This window comes from Oncorhynchus tshawytscha, linkage group LG33, assembly GCF_018296145.1.
Source record: "Oncorhynchus tshawytscha isolate Ot180627B linkage group LG33, Otsh_v2.0, whole genome shotgun sequence".
Taxonomy (NCBI): Eukaryota; Metazoa; Chordata; class Actinopteri; order Salmoniformes; family Salmonidae; genus Oncorhynchus; species Oncorhynchus tshawytscha.
In genome coordinates this window covers 6,548,215-6,561,973 of record NC_056461.1, presented here as the reverse complement: position 1 = coordinate 6,561,973, position 13,759 = coordinate 6,548,215, and the positions used below count along the sequence as shown (strand labels likewise).

Genomic DNA, 13,759 nt, shown 5'->3' with positions numbered 1-13,759 from the left:
CCTGAGTGGGTGTACAATGCAAACGAATAGCAACCCAACGATTGTAAATTCGTATCTCTTTCTGGACAACTTAAGCTTTTTAGCTAATTAGCAGATTTTCAACCACTTACCTACTTTGCAACTACGTATTATGTTAGCTAACCCTTCCCCTAACGTTAGCCAGACAGCTAGAATTTGTAATTTATTACATGTTTTGCAAATTCGTAACATATTATGTTAAGCAAATTCGAAAATATTGTACGTTTAGAAAATTGGTAATATAATCATACGAAATTATTGATGGACTTCTACAAATTAATACATGCCATATGAAAGGTAACATATCAGACTAAATGAGGTGTCTCAGATTTACATACAGAATAATACGAAATACTCTGAGACCAGGTTGCCATCCAACCCAGCCAGTGAAGAGACCACCACGAAAATACATACATTTTCTGAGAATATCTGTGAATAAAAAATTACATTCGGTGGTATTTTGAGGGCAACAGTAAATGTAAAATACACACAGGGATGTTATAAGGCGTTATGTAGGCTTACGGGCTGCCATGTGGCGGCGGAAGTGCCCACCCTGAACGGGTCGCCTGATGAGCTACTACATGAAAACATCCGTGCTACGTCAACATTTTCCTGCATTGTCAAATGTCAGGCTTGCTGTGCTTTCGGCGTTTTGCCAGTAGAATAAACGGGAGTCTGAAAGTTCATTTGAAAGCTCATAGTTAATGATTAGGTTGTGAGTTATCTTGGCCCAAGAAAATCACGCTAGAACCACAGCGTTTCTAAACGTACTGTACTGTCGACGTTGCTGCCACCGTGTTATCTATATTGTGAGGTAAGCGTGTGCGTGCTCTCCTAGACTAAGTTAAACTGTATCGTTCTTTTGGACTTGTTTGACCTCTAGCTACTAGATAAGCTAGTTGGCTAGCAAGTACCGCGACTATCTAGTTCATTAGTTAGCAAAGTCGTTTTTTGTTATTATGCAACTTGAGCCATCTCACAATTTCAAACAAATGTGCATATGTTCGAGATCCCATTTTTATTTTTATATATATACATATACTTTTTTTAAAAAGACAACCCCATACAGCTAGTTAGCTGCCAACAAAATAGATTTCTAGCGTTTGACTATAATTCTACTATTCAGACGGTCAGTTATTGTCGAGAAACACTTGGCTTTTGTATTTGCTACAGTACACAAAATTCTACTTTGTTGCCAAAGACTCATTGATCTTAGTCTCTCTCCACTACCTCAAGGTTTTACTTTGCTCTTTTGCATCGTACTCTCATATTGCGAAACAAGTAAGCTATCAATATCTATCACATTGTCATGCACATTAACTTGTCATAAAGCACAAACATGCAATATTACCTATTCCAATGTCATACCTATTCCACAACTAGAAATTAAGCTACAAATTATGCAAAATAATAGTTTTTTTCAAGCTATTTCAATTGCAGCCTTTTCAGAGCGTGTTGAGCTTTGATGATGATGCTAAAACAGAACCAATTGTACCTCGGTCCTTTTATACTCTTTTCACAGCCAAGTACAGCTTAGAACATATTACCTGTCACAGTTATCCCCTTTATAACAGATTTTTAAAAAGTGAGCCTCTAAAGCCAGAAAGTTCCATGACCTGGTGGTCATTATTTATGTCGATCCAAAAGTGCATTAAAAAAATGGTAGAGGCTGGTCAACCACAAGAAATGTATGGAACTTTTGTCTTTCAAATGGTCGGTGCTCACTGATCTTATTGTGGGAAGTCTGCTATTGAGTGGCACTCAACAACCACGGCAAACTCTGCCACGACTCTGCCAAGACTTGAACCCCAATGCACAAAAATCTATGTGACTTAGATGCTGTTTTAAAGATCTGCTTTACCCATATTTTGGATTTCGCTTTCAGTTCAACTGCTCGGGGAATAACAGGGTCACTCATAGTTAACTGACTTTGTTATATTTTCATTTACTCTCAGATATGTGAATGGGAGGAATGTTTATGAGTGGGTCTGAGTGAAACAGTGCCCAATTGTCTTTATGTATCAGGAGGACAGTGACTGTATCCAATGGGCCAGGCTGTCCTTCAGCTATGCTGCTATAGTTGGCCCTCCTTCCCTTTGGCATCACTCCTACATGACTGAACCTTGTTTGCCTGGTAAGGGTTTTCATTCTCAACAACCGGTTTACTTTACAGACAGACTTATACTTCGGCTAGTTGATGATGGAGGCAGCAGGGACCAAGTGTATTTGAATACAACTTGTCTGACCTCTGCCAAGCTTAACTGACCACTTTAAAAATTGAAGTGGATTGTTAGTAATTGTTTTTTGATCTTTGTTATTGATTGAAATGTTGTCATAGTTACAGTAGAGAAAATCAATCCCCTCCTGGATCAAGATCCCTGCAGCCTAAATAAAAAATTTTACACTTGAAAAGTAATAGCGCCCCTTGTGTCCACTGCCAGTAATACAGTATACCACGGGATGCTACAGGAACAGTATGCAAATCTGGTGACCGCCCATTCCTAGTCACATACAACATTCCATGAATGGAAAGCAGTGTATTGATAACACAGACATGACAGGTAAAATAAAACGAGGCTTAAACAACATCTGTAAATCAAAGATGGATTGATGAGAGCGTGATCTGAATCTAATGGTGAAATTCAAGTTTGAAGTTTGAATTGAAAACCTTTTGGTTATTGTACCTCAACCGGTAATGTTCTGTACCATCTTGTTTTAAAAGGTGGAAAGTAGGCTGACTTTGCCATTGTACACTCTTAGCTAGCCTGTGTACCCTTTATTGTACTGTATTTGCATCAGGTAGTGGGTCTTGTGCATTCATTAGGAATGTTTTAAAGTCTGGCAATTATGTAGCAAATTAGGTCGGTGGTGTACTTTTAAATGTGAATGGATTAGGCTTAGGTCTATATGATCATGTGAGGCCAGTTAGGGTCATTGATGGTGATATGGTACAGTATTTATTTAGATAAGACTGATTAATTGCACACTTTCAAATTGCAGGTCAAGGGTTATCTTTACTGTCCACTGAAGTGATTAGTGAGTTAGGCAGACCTTTCCAAATGGCATGTTGCCACATTGACAGACGCAGGCACAGAATGGTTTTGAACATTGTCTTCTCTACTCAGCTTGTCTTTGTTCCATCAAGGTACTGAACTTGAGGATGCAGCTTTTACTAAAGGCAAGAGCTGAAGAAAGTTAATCTCGCTCTCTGAACAAAGCTACAGTACACAAACACACACACACACAAACAGTTGAGTAAATAGTAGGCTTCACTGAGTAATCATCACCTCTGACCTCTAATCACAATGTTTGAGTTGCACAATCATGGAATGTTTTGTTGGTCAGTGGTTGTTGATGCTATTTTCCGTTCCGTAATTTACTGAATATTTCATCATTGCTTCAGTCACTTTAATCGTTGGTGATGATTATTATGAGTATGTTTTATCAGCGCCTTTGGCTTTCATATAATAGGCCTACATCGGCCTTGACTTGACATGCACTTTTACGTCATGTTCCACAAAGCTGGAGGTCGGACTGTTCTATCACAGTCACACTAACTCCTTTTAGACTAAAGGTGCAAGTACATTACATGTACAGTGCCTTCAGAAACAATTTGGCTGCAGGTAGCCTAGTGGTTAGAGTGTAGAGGCAGCAGGTAGCTTGGTGGTTAGAGCGTTGGACTAGTAAGCGAAAGGTTGCAAGATCAAATCTCCGAGCTGACAAGGTAAAAATCTGTCATTCTGCCCCTGAACATGGCAGTTAACCCACTAGTCCTAGGGCGTCTTTGAAAATAAGAATTTATTCTTAACTGACTTGCCTTGTTAAATAAAGGTAAAATAGAAAAACGTACTTTTCCCCCGTTTTGTTGTTACATTGCTTAAAGTTGAGGTGTTGTGTTACTGATCTACACACAATACCCCATATTGTCAGGAGTTCAGGAGTAAAACATTTGGTTAACAAATCCCATAAGTTGCATGGACTCATTCGGTGTTCAATAATAGTGGTTAATGTGATTTTTGAACGATACCCCATCTGTCCCACATACAATTATCTGTAAGGCCCCGCAATCGAGTAGTGAATTTCTAGCACAGATTCAACCACAAAGACCATGGAGGTTTTTCCAATGCCTCGCATTTTTCTTCCACTTTGACATTACAGAGTATTTAATGTAGATCGTTGACCAAAAATTTCAATTAAATACATTTTATTCCCACTTTGTAAAACAACAAAATGTGGAAAAAGTCCAGGGCTGTGTATACTTTCTAAAGGCGTCTTCGCTGTATCCATTTTCCTTTATCTTTGTCTCCGATTGGTCGCCATAAAGTCTAATGATTAACAATTCCCTGTACATGGACCCAAGCACAGGAAATGGCATCATTAGTTGTGTTCCATGCATCAGCATTCAGTTTATGATCAATTCTTTTGATCAGGAAAGTGTTCTTGTGTTACTGTATCGGCTAGCTTATGTGGGTTTTACCAAACACGGATGAACACAGCCTACACTGTTTGGTCCTGACTGTTTGTCTGGTCAAAGGACAGTTTTATGAAGTATAAAAGACTGTCTGAGCAGCAAACAAATAAGTGAGTGGACATCCCATTATTTCGTCAGCTAATGTTATGTTTTGTCCAGCACTTGTAGGGTATGCTTTGGATGTGTTTAAAGTATTTGCTTTTGAAATGTCTCTTTTCCTCATTGGGGGGGGGGGTGCAAACCCATGTGATTGGCTGGATCAGAGGAAATGAGAGGCAGATGAACAGTCACATGAGGAGGGCAGTCATGAGAGAGAGCAGCTTATTGCACAACACGCAGTCACTTTCCCAGACTCAAGCAGGAGAGCACACACAGGATCAGACTACACACCTGTACGCATTGATAGGTTGCATGAACACACACTTATTGACAAGTATCTTGTCATTGATTTGGCTGTAACAGAGACATTTGGGTAAGTTGTAATGTGGTGAGACATTTGGGTAAGTTTTATAATCTCACCCAATTTTATCTGGAATGAAACTATTTCATATAAATGGTCGAATCAAGAATGTTTAGGCTACCGTTTAATGATATACATGTTCCTTGTTATGAAATGTATTTCAGCTGTTTTACTTCTGCAGTCTGACTGTTCTGGGGGGAAAAGCATGGACTCTGTTAATTATATGTTTCCTGTTTTTATGTATAGCTCAACCCGAGGAGGCGAATATATGCGGGGTTTAGGCTTTTGTCCACAGTACTTTGAGAGCAGTCGTTTCTAATGTGAGTCACATCTATATGGTGATCACCGTTGTTTTTTTATTGAAGGGGCTAGATCAGCTTTAATTTTGCAGATAGATGCTGGGTTCTATCAATGTCATTTTTGGCATAATTTCCAATCCCCCAAAAATATTTTTGTAACATTTATATATTTTTTATTTATTTTACCTAACCCTCCCCTCCCCCAATTGGAGTAATCCAAGGACAACTATACTTAGGCATCTACTTCCAGCTTATACATACTAAATCCATTTTACGGACACGGTACATTTTATATTGGTTCACTTAATTTTTTTTCATCCTTCAGCCACCCTCAACCCCTAAAAACGATCCAGTCTTGACTTATTTCTGCTGTGCTGTTTCACAAAAGTTCTGAACCTTTCTATTCTCAAATTTCCACAGATTCTAAATGAAAGATGAACACCTTTACTAAAAGCACTATTATATTATTGATCGACTAACCATGGCTTTTCAAGTCACCCAGCAGTGCTATTTGCAAAGATAGATTTAAGTAAATGTTATGATTTTTTTCTTCTTCAGCCATTCCTGAACCTGCAACCAAAAACAAGCTACATATGGGCAGTACCAAAACACATGATCTAATGATTCTCTTTGCAGCAAAATCTTCAGAGCTGGGATGGTGGTATCCCCCATATAAACTCAGCAAAAAAGAAACGTCCTCTCACTGTCAACTGCGTTTATGTTCAGCAAACTTAACATGTGTAAATGTTTGTATGAACATAAGATTCAACAACTGAGACATAAACTGAACAAGTTCCACAGACATGTGACAAACATAAATGGAATAATGTGTCTCTTAACAAAGGGGGGGTCAAAATCAAAAGTAACAGTCACTTTCAGGTGTGGCCACCAGCTGCATTAAGAACTGCAGTGCATCTCCTCCTCATGGACTGCACCAGATTTGCCAGTTTTTGCTGTGAGATGTTACCCGACTCTTCCACCAAGGCACCTGCAAGTTCCCGGATGTGCTCAATGGGGTTGAGATCCTGGCTTTTCGCTGGCCATGGCAGAACACTGACATTCCTGTCTTGCAGGAAATCATGCACAGAACGAGCAGTATGGCTGGTGGCATTGTCATGCTGGAGGCTCATGTCAGGATGAGCCTGCAGGAAGGGTGCCACATGAGGAAGGAGGATGTCTTCCCTGTTAATGCATAGCATTGAGATTGCCTGCAATGACAAGCCCAGTGCGATGATGCTGCGACACACCGCCCCAGACCATGACGGACCCTCCAACTCAAAATCGATCGCGCTCCAGATTACAGGCCTCGGTGTAACGCTCATTTCTTTGACGATAAACTCAAATCCGACAGTCACCTCTGGTGAGACAAAACTGCGACTTGTCAGTGAAGATAACTTTTTGCCAGTCTTGTCTGGTCTAACGACGGTGGGTTTGTGCCCATAGGCAACGTTGTTGCCGGTGATGTCTGGTGAGGACCTGCCTTACAACAGGCCTACAAACCCTCAATCCAGCCTCTCTCAGCCTATTACGGACAGTCTGAGCACTGATGGAGGGATTGTGCGTGCCTGGTGTAACTCGGGCAGTTATTGTTGCCATCCTGTACCTGTCCTGCAGGTGTGATGTTCAGATGTACCGATCCTGTGCAGGTGTTGTTACATGTGGTCTGCCACATCTGCAGTCCTCATGCCTCTGGCATGTTCACGCAAAAGAGCAGGGACCCTGGGCATCTTTCTTTTGGTGTTTTTCCAGAGTCAGTTGAAAGGCCTCTTTAGGGTGCTAGGTTTTCATAACTGTGACCTTAATTGCCTAGGAGTGGGAGGTGCACAACTGAGCACGAGGACAAGTACATTAGTGTCTAGTTTGAGAAGCAGAGTTGCAAAGAAAAAGCCATATCTCAGACTGGCCAATAAAAAGAAAAGTTTAAGATGGGCAAAAAACACACACTGGACAGAGGAATTCTGCCTAGAAGGCCAGCATCCCAGAGTTGCCTCTTCACTGTTGACTTTGAGACTGGTACTATTTAATGAAGCTTCCAGTTGAGGACTTGTGAGGCGTCTGTTTCTCAAATTAGACACTGTAATGTACTTGTCTTCTTGCTCAGTTGTGCACCGGGGTCTCCCACTCCTGTTTCTATTCTGGTTAAAGAAAGTTTGCCCTGTTCTGTGAAGGGAGTAGTACACCGCGTTGTACAAGATCTTCAGTTTCTTGGCAATTTCTCGCATGGAATAGCCTTCATTTCTCAGAACAAGAATAGACTGACGAGTTTCAGAAGAAAGTTCTTTGTTTCTGGCCATTTTGAGCCTGTAATCGAACCCACAAATGCTGATGCTCCAGATACTCAACTAGTCTAAAGAAGGCCAGTTTTATTGCTTCTTTAATCAGTTTTCAGCTGTGTTAACATAATTGCAGAAGGGTTTTCTAATGATCAATTAGCCTTTTAAAATGATAAACTTGGATTAGCTAACACAATGTGCCATTGGAACACAGTAGTGATGGTTACTGATAATGGGCCTTTGTACGCCTATGTAGATATTCCATAAAAAATCAGCCGTTCCCAGTTACAATAGTCATTTACAATATTGTCTATACTGTATTTCTGATCAATTTTATGTTATTTTAATGGGCAAAAAAAATGCTTTTCTTTCAAAATCAAAGGTATTTCTAAATGACCCCCAAACTTTTGAACGGTAGTGTATGTAAATAAGGTATTTCTGTTTTTTGGGGGCATTTATTGTGGGCATTTATTGTGTTATAAAGGCAGTTTTTACGGATGTGGCCTTGGGTTGTTTAGACATTAGATTAGTAAGGGTCCTGATGGTGCTCTCGACTCAAGTGGCAAATTCTTCCTCTTCGAATGATTGCTCTCCTTCTTAAGTAGGGAGTGAAGGTGATTTTCAAGGTGACCTGTCTACTAGATTTAGATTTAACCTGAAGCGTGTATGAAATAGCCTTGGCACACACTGGTCCGAACTGGCTTCACAGTTCCATGTTGTTTTATCTGTAGCCTAATATGTGTCTGTTCTTTCCTCAATTTAGGCACTCTTCAGATCCAACAAACGCAACTATAATTAGCCTAACTATTGTAATTGCATTATCAATAACTCGATTACAAAATGGCAACGCTGTAATCGTCATCTTGACCTATAAACGTTTATGGTCTGGGTACTGTGTTTCCTTTTGCACGTACTTGATGTCCAAGAAAACCGTTTCAATCAGCGTTTACAATAGACCCCGGCCACCAGTGGGTTCAGTACAGTAGGTTGAGGTTCATGGTTAAAACACCTCTCAGCTGAGTCACACCATCACCGTCTCTCCATAGCAATAACACTGGGTACGTTGGAGTCTTTGACTGACTCGTTTTAATTATGGTCCTAACTTGTTAATCGGTGCTAACCAAGGAGCATTAGAGAGGATCTGGGGCTTGTCCTCAGGCTAGTGGCATGGTGCCAAGCCAAGAACCAGGCTACTCCAATTCTGAGTGATTACCCACTTCATCCCTCTTTAAGCTCACAGAGTCAAACACGGACCAGTGTCCTTACAAATCTGGAAAATTTGGTTTGAGAGGACCTAAATTCGACGTGCAGGCCTACACCTGCACACTATGCATTTTTCTTGGACGATAATAAGCATGAGTCCTACACTGTGCTGATAAGGGTGGGGCAGTGTTCCCTCTAAGCTGTGTGTGTGTTTGGGTGCTGCGCAGCTCCCCAGGACTGCTGTGCAGAGGAAATATCAGCCCACAGAGAGAAGCACGAGATTGAACTTGACTTGAAATAAGGGCTGTGTTTCCTGTAGGCTTACCCTGGTATGATGTTTTGATAACATGTAAATCTCCCTTGGACATGGTGGACTTTTATCAATATATTCGTCTATATTTACTTCCGAAAATGCTAATTGGCATCAAAGTAGACATCATTGCAAGACTACAAATCCCTACAAGCTCCTGCACGTCATCTCTAGCTGACACCTTTGCTAACAGGTATTGTGTCAATTTAAAACTTGCACAAGACAGTTCACAGAATTGTACTGTTAAAGAAATGTAGCCAATTTATTAATTACAAAATGTAGCTAACTTTACATAGTTAATCCAGAGATTCTTACCTTTGCCTCAAATCAGGCTGTCGCATCCAGACCATGGCATTTGTAGTTCTTTATGATAGCCACATTAGCAGCTTATTAGCATTTCAATTTTGGGGGATAAATACAGGGAACTATGTTGATATAAATCACCTTGTCCTAGAGAGATTTACATGGTTATCAAAACATCACGCTAGGGTAAGCCTACACGAAACAAAGCCCTTATTTTAAGTGTTTCTAAAACCCCCTATAGGAAAAATGAATGTTGGAAAAAAGATTAGACCCATTTCCTTGTTTGACTGCACGGTTTTATGGGTATTATGACTTCTGCTCTGGTACTCTATAGGCAGCAGGTAGCATAATGTGTCTGATACTCTGTAATAATGGAATGGGAATAATAATGCATTTTATTTTGTGAAGTGGTTTCTTGTGTCAAACAACACATTTTCAGTCCCCTCCTTGTCTATTGGACAAGTGGATAAACAGGTTAATGTCAAGCCCTGCATGTTTTTTTTTTACATACATCTCAAGGAATATAGGCTTACATTGAACCCACATTGGCTGCTACTGTAGGCTGGATGATAGAACAGCTATTTCCATGTTAAAATGTTATGGGATGCATTTTCTCCATTATTTTGATGGTAGGCCACTCTGGTAGGTCTACATTATGATCAAATAGACACAGTAGCCTACTTGGCCACTTGTTAAAACTGTAACTTACAGCAGGTACAGCCTCAGTGTTCACCGTATACGTGTGATGGAAGTTGTACAGAATTTTCACTACGTTCAAGTTTGGGCTCAGCAGACCTTAAATATGCTCAGTGCCTAATTTATTTTTAGTGAACATTTTGGGGTGGGGTTTGTTTATTTTTGGCTTGATGTCTTTTTCCGTCTTGGCTTCACAATAATTTTCTGAACACCTTTGGCACTGGCAAATACCTACCACCTAACGTGGACAAATAATTGTGTGTGTGACTGATGTGCATTTTGTCTCTGTATTTCCTGGTTCTTGCAGTCCTACAGTACAGATGAACATGGACATGCACCATGATCACCACGACCACGGCACCATGGCTCCTCCCACAGGGACCGACTCCCATGGGGATGGAGCAGTACACAGTGCAGGAGGAATGATGATGATGGTGAGTGGGCCTGGCACTCAAAAAAAATATATCACACACTAATTTCTCTCTGTTACAGTGTGGGATTTACTTAGGCTTGGCACCCTGTCACTGCACATTCTACCACCAAAGTTGCAAATCTGCTAATCTGATTTAAGATTAATGGTTTTAAACTCTCTTAATTCAAACGGCCTGCTTGACATTTCTCTCTGCTGTGTGTGAGCTGAATCACTAAACCCCTTGGCTCTGTAGGTGTGTGACACAATTTGTTTTCTATTCCTCTTCTGAAGCAAATGACCTTCTACCTTGGCTACACAAACGTGGAGCTGCTGTTTGCCGGTCTTGTCATCAACACACCTGGAGGTAAGAGTGTGTGTGTTTTCCAGGATGCATTTTTAGACTTGAAATGTAGTGCAAAAAGTATTTTATGACCATGGCCATTACCGGTTCATTATTATCCCCCAAAATAAGTTTAATATCTAACCAACATTAACATCTCAATCATGTCTCCTCTCAGAGATGGCAGGGGCCTGCATTGGTTGTTTCCTGCTGGCTGTGCTCTACGAGGGGCTGAAGATCGGCAGGGAGTTCCTGTTGAGGAGGAACCAGGTCAACGTGCGCTATAACTCCATGCCTGTCCCAGGAGCAGACGGTACCATGCTCATGGAGACCCACAAGACTGTAGGGTGAGTGAGACCAAATATGCAACAGGCCTCCTCACTAAACGGACACACAGTATTGCAGTGAAGTGTTCCGATTTTATACCCCAAATGTGAGACTTCTAGACGTGGCAGCCAAAAAGGGCTACTGGCTCCACATGAACTTGTAGTAAGACATTTTGAAGCTTATTTGTCCCATTTCACACACGTACACGTGTGTATTAATACGCATGTGTGAGTTGTAAATGTGTTTTTTTGCATATCCCAACTCTCCCTGAGACACACTTGTAGACTGGCTCAATGCTCGAACCACTAGGCTACCTGCTGCCCTGCCTTACTGTTTGTGGGGAACGTTGTAGCCATAACAGGAATTTAAAAATGCCTAAGTAGCCACTAACACCCGACTTGCAGAGTGCTGTGAATGAATTGATTGAAAACATGACTCTCTTAATATTCCTGTTAACTTCTCTCTCTCCCCTGCAGCCAGCGGATGCTGAGTCTGTCCCACTTGCTGCAGACGGTGTTACACATCATCCAGGTGATGGTCAGCTACTTCCTTATGTTGGTCTTCATGACCTACAACGCTTACCTGTGTATCGCCGTGGCAGCGGGGGCTGGGGTGGGATACTTCTTATTCAGCTGGAAAAAGGCTGTGGTTGTTGACATTACCGAACACTGTCACTGACACCCCCATCTGGTCTATTCATCCTACCACACACGTAAAACACACACACACACACACACAGGCATTCTCCTTTCAATCCCCATCATCATGTATTGTTTTTTTGTTGTTGCATGTGTATCACATTTGGACAGTTCACTTTGTCACACTAAAGCTTGATGGTAAATCTGAATTATGACCATGAGCTTTTACATTTGTGACCGTCTGTCCTATTGGTAGCTCTAAGACTACCCATGTCACCGTAACGCGATGTTTGTATTCCAAATTCTTACGCCTCCTGTCTCAATCTCCACGTCTCTGTCAAAAGAGCTGACCGTTCACTCTTCCCCCAGTCGTGCCATTCTCAATCAGTATTTTTATTATTGCGCAACAATCGGTGAATGTTCGTCCTTACAGCATCGGACCTAGGGTTTTCTGCTCATACAGGGCATTTGTGACATTTACAACCACTTTCTCCTTGTAGAACAGTGTGCTGGTACAAGCAGGGAGTAGTTATATGAATAGGGCCTATAGTATCTCCTGACCAGGGACAATGCTGGGCCCTAGTTGAAGCATTCTGAAGCCAAGTCCTCTGCATTTCATCTGACTGTCCGATGGGGGTCATACATAATCACTGTCTCACAACGGGGGTCAAAGGTCATACTTGAGATTGGCTGTATAACTGAGCCTTAGTAAACCCTTTGCCTTAAAGGAGGAAAACGTGTGACAGCCTAGGCCAACTGTAGACAGGACCCATAGTCTACTGATAAGTGCCAGCACCATTTTAAATAAGTTTGTCCTTGTATTGGTCACGTGATTATATGACAACCCTTAAAACCATCATGATACCCACTGCTATGCAATGTTCAATTTTGGATTATTAATTTTAAAAACTCAGTATTTACAAATAACTCTTCACTTAAGAGTAGACTTGATCTGACCCATAAAGGTACAATAACAATTGGCTCTTGCACATTAAGAAGCCAATGTAAATAGAAATATATGTACATGTCAAACAAACCTACTGCTAGTATCACCTCCAACGAAGATCATTTTACATCTAAATTCAAGTGTCTGCCTTTCTAAATCTTCACTATCATAAATTGTTGCTGGCCAAATCTTTCATTTGCTTGTTTCAAAGAAACTAATGTTGAACAGATTGCTGGGTCTAATCTGAGTACATAAGGAGGTCCCTCAACCTCAACCTAAAAAGGGTTAACTTTATCACTTCATGAAGTGGGATTCCCCACTATAATTTGGGAGTAACTTTTGGTGTGTTTATTCAATAGGCTTAAAGTAGCACATGTCAACACAACATGGATACTAGTGTCCTTATTGGAGCAAGTGCTCAGGTCCCAAGGACAAGCAGATAACTCTGGGAAAGTAAGAGGCTGGATCCAGTGCTTTCTCAGACTGGCCTAGTAACACATGATTTCTGCACTACTCTGTGACCCATCGGTGCTTAGGCCACACACTACATACTTTGACAGAAGGGTGATTTTCTATGAAGTAGAACCTAAAAGAGAAAATATTTCCCTTTTAGGTATGTCTTTTTAGTTTGTTAATGGTTTACTTTTTTTTTTTCATTTGAGATAAATGACTGTAGTAAATGTTTATCAGTTGCCTGAGTGACATTGTGTTGGGCCTGGTTTGGGGATCAAATTCCTAGTTGCTATAACTGGATGTAACAGCCACGTGTTCTCATTAAATTACAATAAAGCCAGGGACATTAGTATATACTTGAACATATAACTGTTTCTGCTTTACCATGTGGGATCAATGTATAAACAGGATATATTAGTCTACTGTACAAATGGAGTGTTGGCCAATTGGCCAAAAACAAGTGGGAATCTGACCACCACTCCAGCCCAGCATCGGTGTGAACATGTCTGTATAGTTTTACATATTTATAGTGTTGTAATCTTTTTAGAGAAAACAAGTAATAAATTGTATCATTCAAGAACTGTATTTGTTAGATTCTGTTGCAGTCTCC

General features: G+C 40.8%; 1 protein-coding gene across 4 annotated transcripts; it reads left to right on the top strand.

The window, feature by feature from the left end:
* Positions 1 to 610: 610 nt before the first annotated feature.
* Positions 611 to 13,726, top strand: slc31a1 (solute carrier family 31 member 1). Of its 4 annotated transcripts, none has more exons than XM_024397122.2 (6): positions 611 to 832; positions 2,044 to 2,152; positions 10,341 to 10,467; positions 10,737 to 10,809; positions 10,964 to 11,132; positions 11,589 to 13,726. In XM_024397122.2, the coding sequence occupies exons 3-6, from the start codon at positions 10,354 to 10,356 to the stop codon at positions 11,788 to 11,790; spliced, it is 558 nt and encodes a 185-aa protein (XP_024252890.1). In that variant the 5' UTR covers positions 611 to 832; positions 2,044 to 2,152; positions 10,341 to 10,353; the 3' UTR covers positions 11,791 to 13,726. The 4 variants fall into 4 exon arrangements, with proteins under 4 accessions (XP_024252890.1, XP_024252889.1, XP_024252888.1 ...); XM_024397120.2 differs by lacking the exons at positions 611 to 832; positions 2,044 to 2,152 and adding exons at positions 4,802 to 4,961; positions 5,196 to 5,269; XM_024397121.2 differs by lacking the exon at positions 2,044 to 2,152 and having other exon boundaries at positions 612 to 832.
* The last annotated feature ends 33 nt before the right edge of the window (positions 13,727 to 13,759 follow it).

What these genes read in the sequence shown, in the direction of transcription:
- slc31a1 (XM_024397122.2), top strand. Translation starts at nt 10,354, where the DNA reads ATGAACATGGACATGCACCATGATCACCACGACCACGGCACCATGGCT. An exon ending in TGTCATCAACACACCTGGAG is followed by an intron (nt 10,810 to 10,963) that starts GTAAGAGTGTGT and finishes GTCTCCTCTCAG; the next exon opens with AGATGGCAGGGGCCTGCATT. An exon ending in GAGACCCACAAGACTGTAGG is followed by an intron (nt 11,133 to 11,588) that starts GTGAGTGAGACC and finishes TCTCCCCTGCAG; the next exon opens with CCAGCGGATGCTGAGTCTGT.